The sequence below is a fragment of the Neodiprion pinetum genome, chromosome 3 (assembly GCF_021155775.2).
Source record: "Neodiprion pinetum isolate iyNeoPine1 chromosome 3, iyNeoPine1.2, whole genome shotgun sequence".
NCBI classification, from domain to species: domain Eukaryota; kingdom Metazoa; phylum Arthropoda; class Insecta; order Hymenoptera; family Diprionidae; genus Neodiprion; species Neodiprion pinetum.
The window spans coordinates 42,178,050-42,192,513 of record NC_060234.1 but is presented as its reverse complement, the minus strand read 5'-3'; the positions used below and the strand labels follow the sequence as shown (position 1 = coordinate 42,192,513).

At 37.0% G+C, this 14,464-nt stretch overlaps 2 protein-coding genes across 3 annotated transcripts; both read right to left on the bottom strand.

The window, feature by feature from the left end:
* Positions 1-520: 520 nt before the first annotated feature.
* LOC124213717 (Ribosomal protein S28b) lies at positions 521-997 on the bottom strand. Its single transcript, XM_046615290.2, has one exon. It carries the CDS (start codon positions 907-909, stop codon positions 712-714), a length of 198 nt encoding a protein of 65 aa, XP_046471246.1. The 5' UTR covers positions 910-997; the 3' UTR covers positions 521-711.
* A 1,960-nt stretch (positions 998-2,957) lies between these two features.
* On the bottom strand, positions 2,958-8,624 carry LOC124213715 (stromal membrane-associated protein 1). 2 transcript variants are annotated; one of them, XM_046615283.2, is made up of 8 exons: positions 8,311-8,624; positions 7,774-7,907; positions 7,281-7,448; positions 6,994-7,198; positions 6,624-6,899; positions 6,100-6,398; positions 5,870-6,004; positions 2,958-5,667 (listed from the first exon to the last, which is right to left on the bottom strand). In XM_046615283.2, the coding sequence occupies exons 1-8, from the start codon at positions 8,426-8,428 to the stop codon at positions 5,551-5,553; spliced, it is 1,452 nt and encodes a 483-aa protein (XP_046471239.1). In that variant the 5' UTR covers positions 8,429-8,624; the 3' UTR covers positions 2,958-5,550. The 2 variants fall into 2 exon arrangements, with proteins under 2 accessions (XP_046471239.1, XP_046471240.1); XM_046615284.2 differs by having other exon boundaries at positions 6,100-6,395.
* Positions 8,625-14,464: the final 5,840 nt, after the last annotated feature.

Sequence of the window (14,464 nt, the reverse complement as noted above, 5' to 3'; positions counted from 1 at the left end):
AGATAACAATACTTATCTGAAATAGTAAATCCTCGTCTTCTGATTTTTACTGATGTATTACGTTGAAATTTTATGAATCGGGTGACTTTTTCAAAAGTAAAGTAACGGTTGAATGTTTAGCAATATTTTCAGGTTTTTTCTTGGTATGCTACACTCTGCTTGGATGTGCACAGGGCCCATCTTTGACACTTGTATGAAGTAGGAAAAATGATTCACAGGACCATTACAGGATAGTTATGATTAATATATCACGGTATTATCGTATTTGAAGCCTCAGATAATTGTAAACACAAATTTAAACTACGCTCTTACTCGTTGTCAGGCACGTATATTGAATGTTGTAAACAATGACAGACCGAGGACGTGAATGGAATGAAGGTTAAGACACGCTTATGCTAGCTAGGTTGGATTTTTGGCAGGTTAGAGCGGGTCTCACCGCATTGAATTGCGCATAAGAAAGAATTTTACCTCATATGGAATTAGCTTAGTTGGTTGTGAAGTTCAAATACAGTCATAAAAATTTGTGGTTGCCAGCGAAAGATTTATTACATGTTGGGTTGGTTTGGTACAGCAAATCGAAGAATTTCAAACGGATCGGACGCCATGGTACAAAAGTGGTTGGTTTCCAATTTGGCGAGCCCAACTTCGGTGAAATGGAATACTTCTTCTTGCAGGAACCTTTTCAGTTATTCTCCATGGGTCAGAACAGTTCTATCGAAGCCTTCTAGCTTCGCGCTCGGACTCGAGGAGGGTCAGGATGTCGCCCTCACGGACCGGCCCTTTCACGTTGCGGATTATCTGACGGTTTTGTTCGCCGATGAATTCGACTTTGACTTGCGTACATTGTCCTTGAGATCCGGTACGTCCTAGGACTTTGATCACACGGGCGAGGACCACGGGTTTATCCATGATTTTATAATTTTCTCAACTTATTTCGTAGCACGTGGCTTTTATGCGACAGCAGGACGTACCTCGCCGGAAGCGAAAGAGAGCGACGTTGGTGGTGCCCAATGATAATGTTTTTCGATGGCGCTACGAACGCAGTGACACAGCGAGTCAAAGCCTCCTCATATGGCCAGCTTCCGCTTTACGAAAATCTATTAACTGTAAGGTCCGATTTCTCGAACGTTAATCGAAGTTTAAATCTCAAAACTATACAAAAAAAATTTAACACTGTTTAAATTGTGTTGCAACGGCCGGCGGCCGTAAGAGTCCGTGGATGAGGGATTTGTTATTAGCAATTCTTGTTGGTGCTGGCTTTTGTTTTTGTTAACCTTTAGACCTCGGAAAGACCAAGGGTGCGTTCCGAAATTGATAAATATTACGATTAGAGCCTAGTTTAATTGGGTAGGTCGACGCTTAGAGCATATAAGGGTCGAAGCTACTTTATAATCTGACTAAATATTCCAGAGTTGAGTTATATATACCTGTAAAAGACTCTATAAGCTAACAACATTAGGATAAGGCGCACTTTCTGTGCTCACTTTCAAATGAACGTTGACATGCAGCTGTTAAGGAGTTAATATTTTTTTTTAAATTCACGCAAATAATATGATTATTGATTCTGTATATCGTATTTTATATGTACATGCAGGGACTAAAATCACTGCAGCTTACGGATCTGATGCAATTCAGTTTAACTTGTATATTTTATAATTGCGTACACTTGGCGTTGATGCATTTATTTGTATATTTATGTGTATAATATACCACGTATGTACCCATTTCGTGGATAAATAATTTGCGTCCTACAAATTGTTTCCTTCCATGAATATGACCTAATTTAAGAAAAGTTGCTTAAAAATATATAGTTCTATAAGTTTGGACCGAATCCAGAATAAATACAAAATAATTGAATGGTAGTATGAAATTGGTGAAGCAGTCAACTTACCCTGATTTTGATTTTACTGTTTTGAATTACTCTCTGATCTTTTAATCAGCAAGGAAAGAATGACTTATATTCTGAATAAAAAAAAGATAAGGAATATGTTTTTGGGAAGTTTGAGGGTTTCTTCTTACTCTGATAAAAATATGAAGCTATATAATTGCAACGCTTTCTCATGTGTTTTCAATTTGCTTCATTATTGCACAACATTCAATTTTTGCAAACCACAACATCACAAACTCGAAACAAATTGACTAATTCCAAATTCTGAAGACTGAATCATAGAGTTCACCAGGAAGTAAAATTGGGTAATTCCTTCAAGTTTAAGTTCATTTTTAAGACTACAAATCAGAAAGAATTCATCGGGAAGAAAAAATTATTCCTTCAAGTTTGACTAGGATTAGTTTTCATTCGGAGATTTTGAAATCTTGAATTAGTTTATTGGTTTCAGTTTAGCGAGATTGCATATTTATTTATTGAAGACTATACATACAAACTAAGTGATAATTAAATGAAATTCTGCTTTCACCTTCCAAATGCTTATACGAAAGTGGTCTACTTCACAGAATATTTTTTTTTTCTGTATTTACTTGTGCACGGTGTTGATACAATGATTTCATAGTTCAATGGTAAATAATAATTCACCTTCTATATATAAAAACGGAGTTCTGGTTCAATTCAAAATACCCAACATGGAGTTTATTCTTTTGGCACTGTGATCAATGATCACAAGCTGATCGTGAGCTACACCATTAAGTTATGACAGATCAAGATCCAACTGATCCAGATTATGTTGATTATATGGCAAGTAATCCTGCAGAGATAACTGGGTATTCGATAACAGTATTCTTCTGACTCTCCTCATATTTTTTAGTGATCACAGTGTTCAGAGAATGTATCTATATAATCATGCACTTGTATGCTTTAGGGTATTATTAAGTAATTGCATAACAATAGTTATATTCAAAATAGCATGTAACTATTTTGTTGCATATCAATTGAAAAATATTGTGGGAAAAAATTGGGCGAGATTAGTTATAAAAATGATGACCAAATAATGTGCACTTAAATATTCCATCAACGTGAGTTTACTATATATGTACAAATATATTTGTTCAAATAGAATAAACTTCTTACAGTTTACAGAATTCATATGATTTTTGCTGAAATCAAGTACATATCAGCCGATTAACCGCTACAAAATATTAGCAAATATGAGGTGGTGACTATTATACTTGTGTGCACCTCCTGGGCAGTAAAAGAGATCAATTTCCTCAAAATATCGTTCAAAAATGACGGTCTGACCTGATAAAATTTGCCGAAAATTTTAATCAACTATTCTTCGCAGGCATAATAATATATGTATTATGTATGTACATATGCATATTTTTACATGGCTACACGATACACGGATTGAAACTTTTATTTCATATTAACGAACCTACAAATGTCGTACATAATGTTCAAGTGTGATAGCACCTTTAATGTACGTACATAGTGGATAGGTCCGCAGGATATTATTATTAAAGTTACTAAAGGTAATTATAATGTATAGCTAAACTGATAACATTTTTGTGTTCCACAGTATCAAGGACGCACGAAGTGTAGTGAATTATGCAATCAATTTGCAATTTGGTTTCTTCAAATACGGATAAATGACATAATCGACTACATGCTAACCCTTGCTTGCTAAATATAATCTGATCAGCATCCAATATTTCATTTATTGGTTACATAACATGCTATCGGATTTCTACACATGTAAAATGATTCAATATTAAGCTATCAAAAAAAAAGACGCGATTAAATAAATTCTACTATCATTCCAAATATAGCTCCTTGTATAGTAAGCAGGTAACTCTAGGATTTATTTGAGGAAAAATGAGTTGAAAATGAGATGTCTTTATTGAATATGAGTAAGATTTAATAATACTCGAGCGAGAAAACGAGGATGGTCCAATATATATATATGTGTGTGTGTGTGTGTGTGTGTGTGTAAATGCTTCGTTTATTGTGAAATTCTAGTGCCATAGTGATCTCTTTAAATACCCATTCAAAATTACTCGGTTTTATATCAAGCATAATTCGGAGATCGCAAACATGGCAAAAATTATTGTCTATATTATTTAAGTTTCGTTCGTGCTCAGTGGTCCACGAATACATAGTTCAGATCGGAGAAATGTTTGAACTTCCAAGGATGACATTCCTCCAATTGAGAAGTTCAATATGGTTTTTCAATTTAATATTCTCTGTTATCTTGCTATTATAACATGAAGCGTATTTGTCGAAATTGCATACCACAATATCATTACAATTGATTAAACTCTGAAACTTGGTACATGGAATTGTTTAATCTCAGAAGGGCACATATATTTTACCATAATAAGGTGAATTTTGACAACTTTTATCGCATGTGTTTGCCGCTCGAATTGTCGTTTTACTCAAGGTATTAGAAAGATGTTAGTATAGGAATTTCCATTTCTTTGGATTCTTAATTATACGAAAATTTTAATTTCGAGTCAACAAGGTTTTGAGATCCACTCAAATCCAGTGTCCCTTTGCAGGGTGATAAGCCTTACGTTAATAGCCCTGAACATTTGGTTTGCTGCATTAATACAGTCGAAAATACGAAGCAATAATGTTGCACCTATTTAATCGCCATTGTCAACATGGTGAAGTGATGTAAAATATTCTTAAATTAATAAAAATAATTTGAGAAGAAATTATCGTAACAAGTTCCATGTTTTTGTAAGGTCTTGGCACGTTTATTAGTAGTGACGACACTTTAGGCAGTAGCTCATACTGTGTTAGTTCATGCACTGTTTTCATTGCTAGTCAGTCTTCTTGTTTTTCAATTTTAGTTTTCAGCCAGTTCTACTTTGATATGACATTTCAAAGCCTGTATGCTTACAGACTCAAGGGCTAATCGATGAATTATATAGTTCTTGGTAGTTTCAGGGCTTCTATGTACATACCGAGTGAGTTGTGACAAACCACGAGCTTAAACAATCATTCTGCATTAATATCTGCCTTGAACATAAATGTGAATCATATCTACAGTTATTGGCAGATGTCAAATAATGTGAGTGTAAAATAATTTATAGCGCTAATGACGGGAATAATAGATTTTTCGTTTATGCCGTAGATATTTATTAATATTATTAGAGAAAAATTCATTACCAATATTCTTTCACTAACCAGTAGAATCAGAAAAATAGATAAGAGTTGACGATATAGGCACGAACGCTGAACTGTACAGTGACAGATAAATTTATGTAAGAAGTAACGTTATTGTATTTTCATTATTATATTTCTGAATTGATTACTGATAAAGTTTTCTTTGCACAGGTATACAGGTCTTCCCTGATCTTCAAGGGGTTCTAGAACCCCAATATCACTGAGATAATTTGTTTTAAGATATTGATTTTCCTATTTGAAGTTAGATAATACTTTGATTCCATTATAAGGTGTCTCGTCATGTAATGGTACGCCATTGTTGTGTCTACTTCTTGAAAATCTGAGGGCGTTTCTTTCTCTTACCCGATTTCTTAGATGAGTGACAACGTTGGAACGTGAATAAACATGTCGAAACAAAATAGGCCTAACAACGCGAGCGCACAACATCGATTAAACGAACAAACCGATTATCTATATGGTAGACTGTATTACTGCCATAAGTTGGTCGATAGTGTTTGCCCAGGCATCATAGGGGAAGCCGGTTTTCCAGACACTGGTGGAAAACTGGTTGCTCCTAACGACAGTTGTGTCATCTGTTGGGGAAGCTGTAGTGAAACAAATTCTCAGCATTATTATTAGGTATCAGGATTGAATCAATGTATCATTATTAATATTTCAGTTGTTGAGATAATGATCCGGTTATCAAGTAGATTTGATAACTCAAGTAGATTTGATAACTCAAGTAGATTGTACAGGTCTAAAATTACGTAAATTGTACAACAATAGAAGATACGGATAATGATTTACCTGATTGGCGAACGCAGTGCTCTGTTGTTGGTTTGGTAAATTAAAAAAAGGATTACTACCTGGAGCAGGTTGTAAGTTCTGTGTTGCCAACATTCCACTCCATCCGTTATTCGATCCATTTTGGGCAATTTGGACCTGTGAAATATTTTATTATAGGAGTTTATGGTACCAACGAAAGGAAAATGCACACTAAGACAATGCGCATTGAAACTGATGAATTAATCACTTACCATTCCCCCCATTTGATTGCCCGGCATTCCCATTGCGGTATTTTGCACACCATTTATTTGATTGATATTGTTTCCTGCAAGGTGATTCCCTAATGCTGGGTTTAATTGGGCACCTAATTGATTGGAGGGTAAACTGCCCAATTGATTTTGCATTCCCACCTGTCCTTGGACAGGGTTAACTATCCCAAGAGAGTTGATCGAATGATTTTGAAAACTGTTTTGCTGGCCAAACCCAGGGATTGCAGTCATCTGTTGTGGAAATTGTTGCGCTGTTGTTTGCTGAGCATACATACCTCCTGCTAACAGTTTGTATACATGAGTCATGAATTTATACTATGTACTCTTGACAAGAAAAGGCACCATTAATTGCTCAATTTCAGGCTGATTCGTACGAACGTTAACGCAGAACTAGCAACTCCAGAAACGTTTTAACAAAAATCACATGAACCTTTCACATGAAAAATTTGCACAGCAACGTTTAAAAATGTAGGTTTACATTCCACTATTGATAATGAATTACTCACCGGAAACTCCAAAAATGCTTTGCTGTTGATTGGGAGTGGCATAGAGCGCCAGGATACTATCTTTTGTCATTTTACTCTTTTCTTGAGGTGTGGGCACAGGCTGATTAAAGAAGCTTTCTTCTTCAGTTTTTTCAGCAGAAGCTGCTGCTTCTGCGGTTGTTGCATTTGCAGCACTGTTTGAAGATGATATTGAGGCTGGTGGGGCTGATAGGAACGAAGAAAATATATCATCGCCAGATGCTGAACTGTTGGTATTGCTTTGGCTTGATGGTGCATCTGTAGATGAGAACACTTTTATTCCTCAACTATCCTACTATATATACCAACTATATATTAAGTAATAAACATCAGGTTGATAATTCTTAACTACCTAATCCTAACAAATCTAGAGTAGCGGACGGATTGGCTCTAGTTGATTTCGGGCTGACAGAACTGCGAGGTTTAGGAAGCTGCGGAACTGCTTCTGGCTTTTTTACTGGCGGTAGTGCTGTCTGTCCCCCGCTACTTTTTGCTCCCTCCTTTTTGCGTCTACGTTGTCTTTCCGCTTCTTCATCAAGTTCTTTGTCCCAGTTTACCTATTTAGGTTTTCAACAGTCAATGAAATCGTTATGGGATCTATCGATGGTAAATTCATGTATCGGATATGAAAATAAGAACCTTAGGTAAAGACGGTGGTACCCATTCTTTGGCAATGTATTTCTTATGTTCATATTTTGCCCGGATGAAACTTTCCAGACTAGAATCTGACTGTGGTCTACGGAAACTGTCTGGGAGATTTGCTTCATACACAGCTCTAGCTCGGGAATTACCCATTTGCTGAAGACTCTGGAATGTGTTAAGTTGAGAAGTTATTAATGATAAATGAAATGCGCTAAGTAGTAATTTAGTGTTGAAATTAACATGGTATTCACAACCAACTATCAAGCAAGCTACCATTGAATTGAAATTTATGATACTATATTAACAGCATGTACGTGGCAAGACATATTGTTTGTCTCTGAACAAATGATGACACGCCGCTTTCTCATCAACATATAAAGCTGTTGACATAATCGCTTTTTGAACGTTTCTTCATCTATATCGTAACACTATGTGCTTTATCATTGCTGTTAGCTTTAGATGGCCTTATTGGTATAGTAAATGAAATTACCACAACTTGTTCCGGTGTCCATGTGTCTAAATTCACAGACTTGACCTTGCTTATGTGAACACCCAAGTTTCTGTGTATACCAGCGCAGCGAATGCACAAAAATATCCCAAGGTTCCAACTGGCCCATCGCGGTCCTGGATCGAGATAAACACAAGTTTAACCATCTGTTATTAAGATAATGGGCATGCAAGGCTATTGTTATTTAGTAAAAATATTCAAAATCAGCGTAATCGCCTCCAGAATAAAGGTGAAAGGTTGAATCGAACAAAGCAATTTTGCTATCTAGTAGAATTAGTCTCTGGTTATCAACAATCGGGAAATGTAATGTGTACAGAACCTGATAGTAATGTTTGTGAAATACTGACGAATTTTAGGGGAGGAAAAATTTTCGTAGTACAGGATTATCGTATATGAATCTACATGAAATCGGTCTGATATACAATTTCGATGATCCATAATTAGTTCGCTACGTTTCGATTTCGGGAAATGAGGACTGATAGATCCACGTAGTATAAAATCACGGCATATGACATGTACCTTTCGCATCGCAGTCAACACAATATTTATTGTCTTCATCTCGAAGCATTTGGGTTAACAAGGTCTGACATTTTTCCTGTATTTGTTTAGTACGCTCCTTCTCCAACCGGGACGTCATTTTAGTTCAATTTTCTCCCCGGATTCAACAATCTCACGGGACTAAAACATACAATCAAAAACACTTTGACACCCCAGCGTCTCCGTCAAGCTGTGGAGTCAAGTGACACCTCCATTTTCGCCAAAGACGATAAACACAAGGTATATTCGTTCGATTATTCACTTTAAGCGTACTGCATGGCGACAGAACAATAGGTCGTTCCAACTGCTGGATTGCCTTCCAATTGATTGGCAGAGCCTTGTCGTCAGAGATGTGAGGCCTTTTAATTGGTAGATTCTATTCGATCCAATGTCAGTTGCCACTACAACGCCGCAGTGTAAACGGGCCTTAAGGCGCCGTTGACCTGGCTTGTATCAATTTTGTGACGTCATAATCACGACATTGAACTAAGGCCGCTGATTTCATTGGCTTGTTCCGTTAGATCTTACTAATGAAATCACTTACAAGTCGAGACAGCCTTCTTGTGGATCATGAACAGGCTCCTGTCACCTGAGAATTTTCTCATCGAACAGTGCCATATTTACGGGAAGCTAACAGATGATGTGGATTTTCCTAGATTGAGTGTATGTTTTTATATGTCTCAATTTCCCTGTCGGCATTGAAAAAAATTCTGCAATCGTAGAAACGGTGAATATTCAACAAGTCCGTAGTTCCGATCCGCCATGTTTGACGTGCCGTGATTTTATTTATTTCGTCATTATTCATAATAAACATTATCGGCGATCTACGTCAGCAATAACTGAGATTAGGACTCACACTTTTATTCAAGCTACGTTTTAAAAATTTTCCTGGTCAGATCCGTACCCCCGTTCTCGCACGATTCGACAAGGAAATTTGTTCGCGTCTGACGTCACGAAATATATGCGAGAGAATATCTTGAAAGTTCGCAGTCGGTCCCATCTTTGATTTTAAACTGTGAAAGGCCGTAAAATGATTGCATCGACGACGACGTCGATTTAGTTTTGACAGGGTATGCTCAATAAATAAAATGAAAACACAATCCACTGATGCAATCATTTTACGGCCTTTCATAGTTTGAAATTAAATATGGTATGGCCAGGCTGCGAGAAACAAACGAAGAACTTGAGTGGTGCCGAGTCGGCGGTTAACGACTGCGAACTTTCAAGATATACTATATTTATACGAATATATTCAGTTTTTCCTCTATTACATACGAGCAGTGACGGACAAGATGATGAAGAAAGATTATTATTGTGCAATTTTATCTAAATAAGATGAAAAATAGATTGCTATGCAATTATATTATAAAAGATAAGATTAGCCCTATTTTCGTCTAGATAATCGAACAGAAAACGATAAGAACGAAAGATTCTTAATACACGTGAGAAGAATGGAATTGTTGGAGCAATAAAATGTACTTTTGCCAGGGGTGAATGAGATGTGGTTATATACCGCGAATAATTTTTTGATGTCGTAACGAAAGATTTCGTGCACTTAAGTAAAACTTAGTTCGAGCAACAAAATTACTTTTTTGCCACCCGCAAAGAATCATTAGTCTGGATCAAACAATCCTTTTTATCAGTGTAGTAGACTGCGAAGAGTCTCTTTCAGAAACACGTCTTTGCGGAATTGTTTACTTTCTTAAAATGGTACTAGAGTTTTGACTCCGAATGGTGTCGCCTATATTTCAGTAAGCAGTTTATTTCATCTTTACACCGTAAAAAAGATGAAGATGAATGTCAGATTTATCAAGATAAACATGAAAGATGATTAAATGAACTCGACTTATATTATCTCTACAAGATAAAAGTCGAGGTGAATTTATCTGTTAAGATGATTGCCTCAGACAAAGTTCAGACGTAAGCTGATCCAAACTAATTAATTGAAGTCATGGTAAACTTGGAGTACGACTAATGCCGAACCCGGCGACGGCATTCGTTTAAATCGAGATTAATCGTATCTTTTCCATTTTTAATATGTGCGGTGAAATTGAGTCTTTACATTTGATGCAATTTAATTTTTCGAAATCAGGTACAACCGCGGAAATTTGGATTTAGGAATGATTTTTAACAAGTCAATAGTTTGTTGTCATTGGAAGCTTGTGAAATGGAGCATAGGTTTGTGATTTGGTAGAATTATACGTACATAGAAATTCTCAAGTTTTTTTCTCGCAATTAAAACAACAGTCTCTTTCAGAGGCGAGGTAGTGCACAAAGAGAGTTATAGATTGTTCTTACGCGCGTACCGCAATCGGTGAAGTTTGGATGACTTACGGCATATCGTTGGTAACGTTAGAGATAGCTCTAGCTTGGTGATGAATTTCTTTACTGACAGCTGTATAACTTTGAATCATTTATTATTCGCTCTCCGCGGGTCACGGCAGGGCACAAGAACATTTTCACACCGCACCAAAACGCGGTTCAGCATGGAAATGTTTAATCGAGCATGCCGTTAGTTATGTATACCTAATACGTATTGTAACTCTCGGTAGAGTTACGTAATAAAATATGGGTTTTTTGAGCTTATGAAGCAAATAAGTGACGAAAATTAGTGCTGAGAAAATAATGTTTTATTGCAAAATGTGGTGTTTATTCGTTTACTGTTTTTACAAGAATGCTGGTTGACGCAGCAACCTTATTCATTTTAAGACATGTGAAAGCTTAATAACTACTAGATCATTAGAAAAGGGAGCAAAACGGGTGATTTCACCCTTTGTAACAGTATTATACAGCTCGATCTGCCTTGACCACTTAAACACACATTTTGCTCCTCGATGTTATAAATCGGAAAAAAACATATCAATGATAGAGTAGCTTTAGTGCATTACCCGCAAACCCGCAATCCTGTGGCGGGAGGTTCTATACGTACTTTATCCTGCGTCCGGACCCATTTGCACCAGTCACTCTGGTCATAGGGTTAATCCTCTAGGCTAATGGATGTGACGGATTTGAGGCTTACGTTAAGCTGGGAGCAACGAAGTCTTAAAAACAATTACCAGTGACGGGGTGGCGCGAATGGTGGTTCATGTCTTCAAGGAAGATTTACCAACCACTGGACGGGTTATATGCATGTATGTACATATACGCATGGAATAAACTCACCCAACATCGTTTCTCTAAGGATATTCCAATATCAGAGTTGTGTCACCACACCTATTCATATCCCCTTATCACACGGTGAAGTGAGTCATAGAGGACACACAATTTTGAAAGTATTCAAGTTCCGCAGTCGCCCAAACCAAAAACGCAGATCCCCAAATATATACATATGATAACAGTTAGTCATAGAAGATAAACTGTAATATTTGAAATGTCGAAATTGGTCAGTAGGTATGTATACGCTGACTACCACGGCGGTGATTAGGCAAAAATTAAAATCTGGGAATGCCGTTAAACCCACAGCGCATTTCTTGTGAATGTCAATTACAGGAGGTAAGATGGGTGTATAATGTAAATACTTATCCAAGGTTCCCGTTTATTATGCGTGTGTAAATATATATTATACCCTCTCAGGTAGGTATAGTTGCAAATTACCTATGGCATGAATATTCGGCCTTACCTGAGTGAGGAATTCTTCGGGGAAGGTCAATTTTTGACAAGAGTAAAACCGTTAGGGTTCTTTTGGCGACGTTACGGCTGGGCCCAGCCAGCCATCACCAGAATTAAAAGACCTTCCTAAGCTGACCTCCTCCATCCTAGCTGTATTATGAAGGTCTAAGCGCTTAGGAAGGTCTGTCAATCCTGATGATGGCTAGCTGGGTCCAGCCGAAACGATGCCAAAAGAACCCTAACGGTTTTACTCCTGTCGAAAATTGACCATCCCCGACGAATTTCTCATTCATGTATCTTCTCGGGTTACGAAAATCCACACGTATTCTATTATACCGAAACATTCAGCTCGTGAATACGTTAGATGGTTAATTTGCTTATCGGAATCTGTATTAATAATTATAATATGATCTAACCACTAACCAATGTTCTTTTACATCTTTATTTAATTTAATTTCAACGCAACATGCGCTGATTTCCGTACATAAATTTAAAGCTATGAGGGATTGTCGAATTGTTGGGCCTCGTGGCAGAATGAATCACTACTGATAACGTACATCAGGTACAACTGGCTCTGGGTGAATCACCCTCTGTAACCTTGTCTAGGTCGAGGAAAATGAGAAATGTCTAGTATAACGAGAAACTGGATCTCACGTATATCGTATATGGTATATTTTTACCACAGCTTGGCTATACTATCTTATTTTCGGGTATTGGTAGTAAATAGTCGTTTACTGAAATGTGACTTTTGAATGAACTGGTTACCTTAAAAAGTTTAAATGAATCATGTGTAGATGAATAATTCTTTATTTCTCCTCTGTGGGTAATAAAAATTATCATTATTGTAAAAGCAGTTGCGGGTATGAACGCATTTATGAATAGACGTGCCAAAATTATTATAATTTGATCTCTTTGCTCTGATCAAAACATACAAATTGAATACGTTACACCGTTTACAACATTGAACGTTATCACAAACAGAGTTGAGGGTGACTAAGGGATTATAGGATATATAATCATTTTCGACATCATTGGTTACATACGTAATAGCCTCGGAAGGGGCAGGATATATTTAAAGTTTGTATGACCTTACAGTATGACATAGTCGGCCATTCGCATATGCAAGGAATTGAATTGAACGCTTGAAATAAAATTTGAAATATTTTTCCGCCCGCGTATGATTATAGCACAGCTGATTTTGGAAACGCATTAGCGAATGCCGATGATCAAACTTGATCTTACAGACGTGATCACATGTAGCGAAATGTGCAGCAACGTTTCCGTTCCCGACGGAGCAATGCGGTCGGTTTGAAGTTACTCACGTTTGAGGGAATCAAGAGAGAGCATTACGAAGGTCTTTGTCACAGGATCAATCTTATCTTTGGAAACTCAAGTTAGACAATCTTAAATATGAAGCCAGCGGAGCATATCATAGCAGTAAAGGCAGATAAACCAAATCCACCCTCTACGGGTATAACAATAAATACATACATTCATACGTGCATAATACATGTTAGACATATTATATAATAGTAGTGCAGTATACGTCAAGATTTATATACTATAATGGTAGATATGCCACAGTTGGGCGAACGGGTATAAAATTTAAGAACTATACAGAATATACGGTATGACAGAACAGGTACTTCCACTGCAGTAAAGGTAGATGTTATGTAGCGGTAAAGTATGATATTAATCACACTCGCATGTAATTAACGAGGAAAAATGTTGCCTCCCTCTCTCTCTCTCTCTCTCTCTCTCTCTCTCTCTCTCTCTCTCTCTCTCAATATTTATTATGGAACATGAACCCCAGCTGCTTCTTGGCAATAAGTTACTTCACACATAGAGCTGAAGTATGTGTTGAATTTATGACTTTAGGGAAAATTGTTGGAAAATTATTGGCGATGTCCTGATGTGGCGTCTTTAATCTTGCTCCCCAAGTTACAGTTCCAGCACTTTGGGGCTCTGGACCACTACTTCTCTAGTGAAGTTAGTAGCTTCCACTTTTCCGTCATCGATTATTGGTCCAACTAATGAAACAAGTTGAGTAGTAGTGAAGGCTTGTTACAACCTTGAAGATAAAGCGGATTTATTTTCCCTCCATTTCCGATCCACATGCTTGCTTAACAATGAATTCCATCGGTCATAATACCGTATAATTTATATCTCACTAGAGGTACTAGGTCATAAAAACATTGACGATGTGTTAGAGAAGAGTGAAAGCCAGCGTCAGTTTTTGAGAATCCCTTAGAATGTTGAAGTTTGCACAATCGTGATTCCATTACGATAATTCGAGACACTCCTATACCCCAAACATCTGTGAGGGTAAGTCTCTTATTGGTCTCATTTTTGGTTCAGGATATGACCTAAACGCAATGCAAATATCGAGATAATGCATGAGCAAGAAAAAGGTGAAGAATAATACGTTTTTTTTCTAAAGAAAAAAACATCCTGCATACACTCTTGCTGAAGGGTGAATGTCTTTGGCACATTCTCTATACTTCTCTTTCTATGGTACATTTATTCA

Bases quoted from the DNA above. Each gene is read 5' to 3' on its own strand.
- LOC124213715 (XM_046615283.2), bottom strand. From the start codon at position 8,428: ATGACGTCCCGGTTGGAGAAGGAGCGTACTAAACAAATACAGGAAAAA. The intron at 7,199-7,280 runs GTTCTTATTTTC...AAACCTAAATAG, and splicing joins TACCACCGTCTTTACCTAAG to GTAAACTGGGACAAAGAACT. The intron at 6,399-6,623 runs GTGAGTAATTCA...ACAAACTGTTAG, and splicing joins AAGCATTTTTGGAGTTTCCG to CAGGAGGTATGTATGCTCAG.
- LOC124213717 (XM_046615290.2), bottom strand. From the start codon at position 909: ATGGATAAACCCGTGGTCCTCGCCCGTGTGATCAAAGTCCTAGGACGT.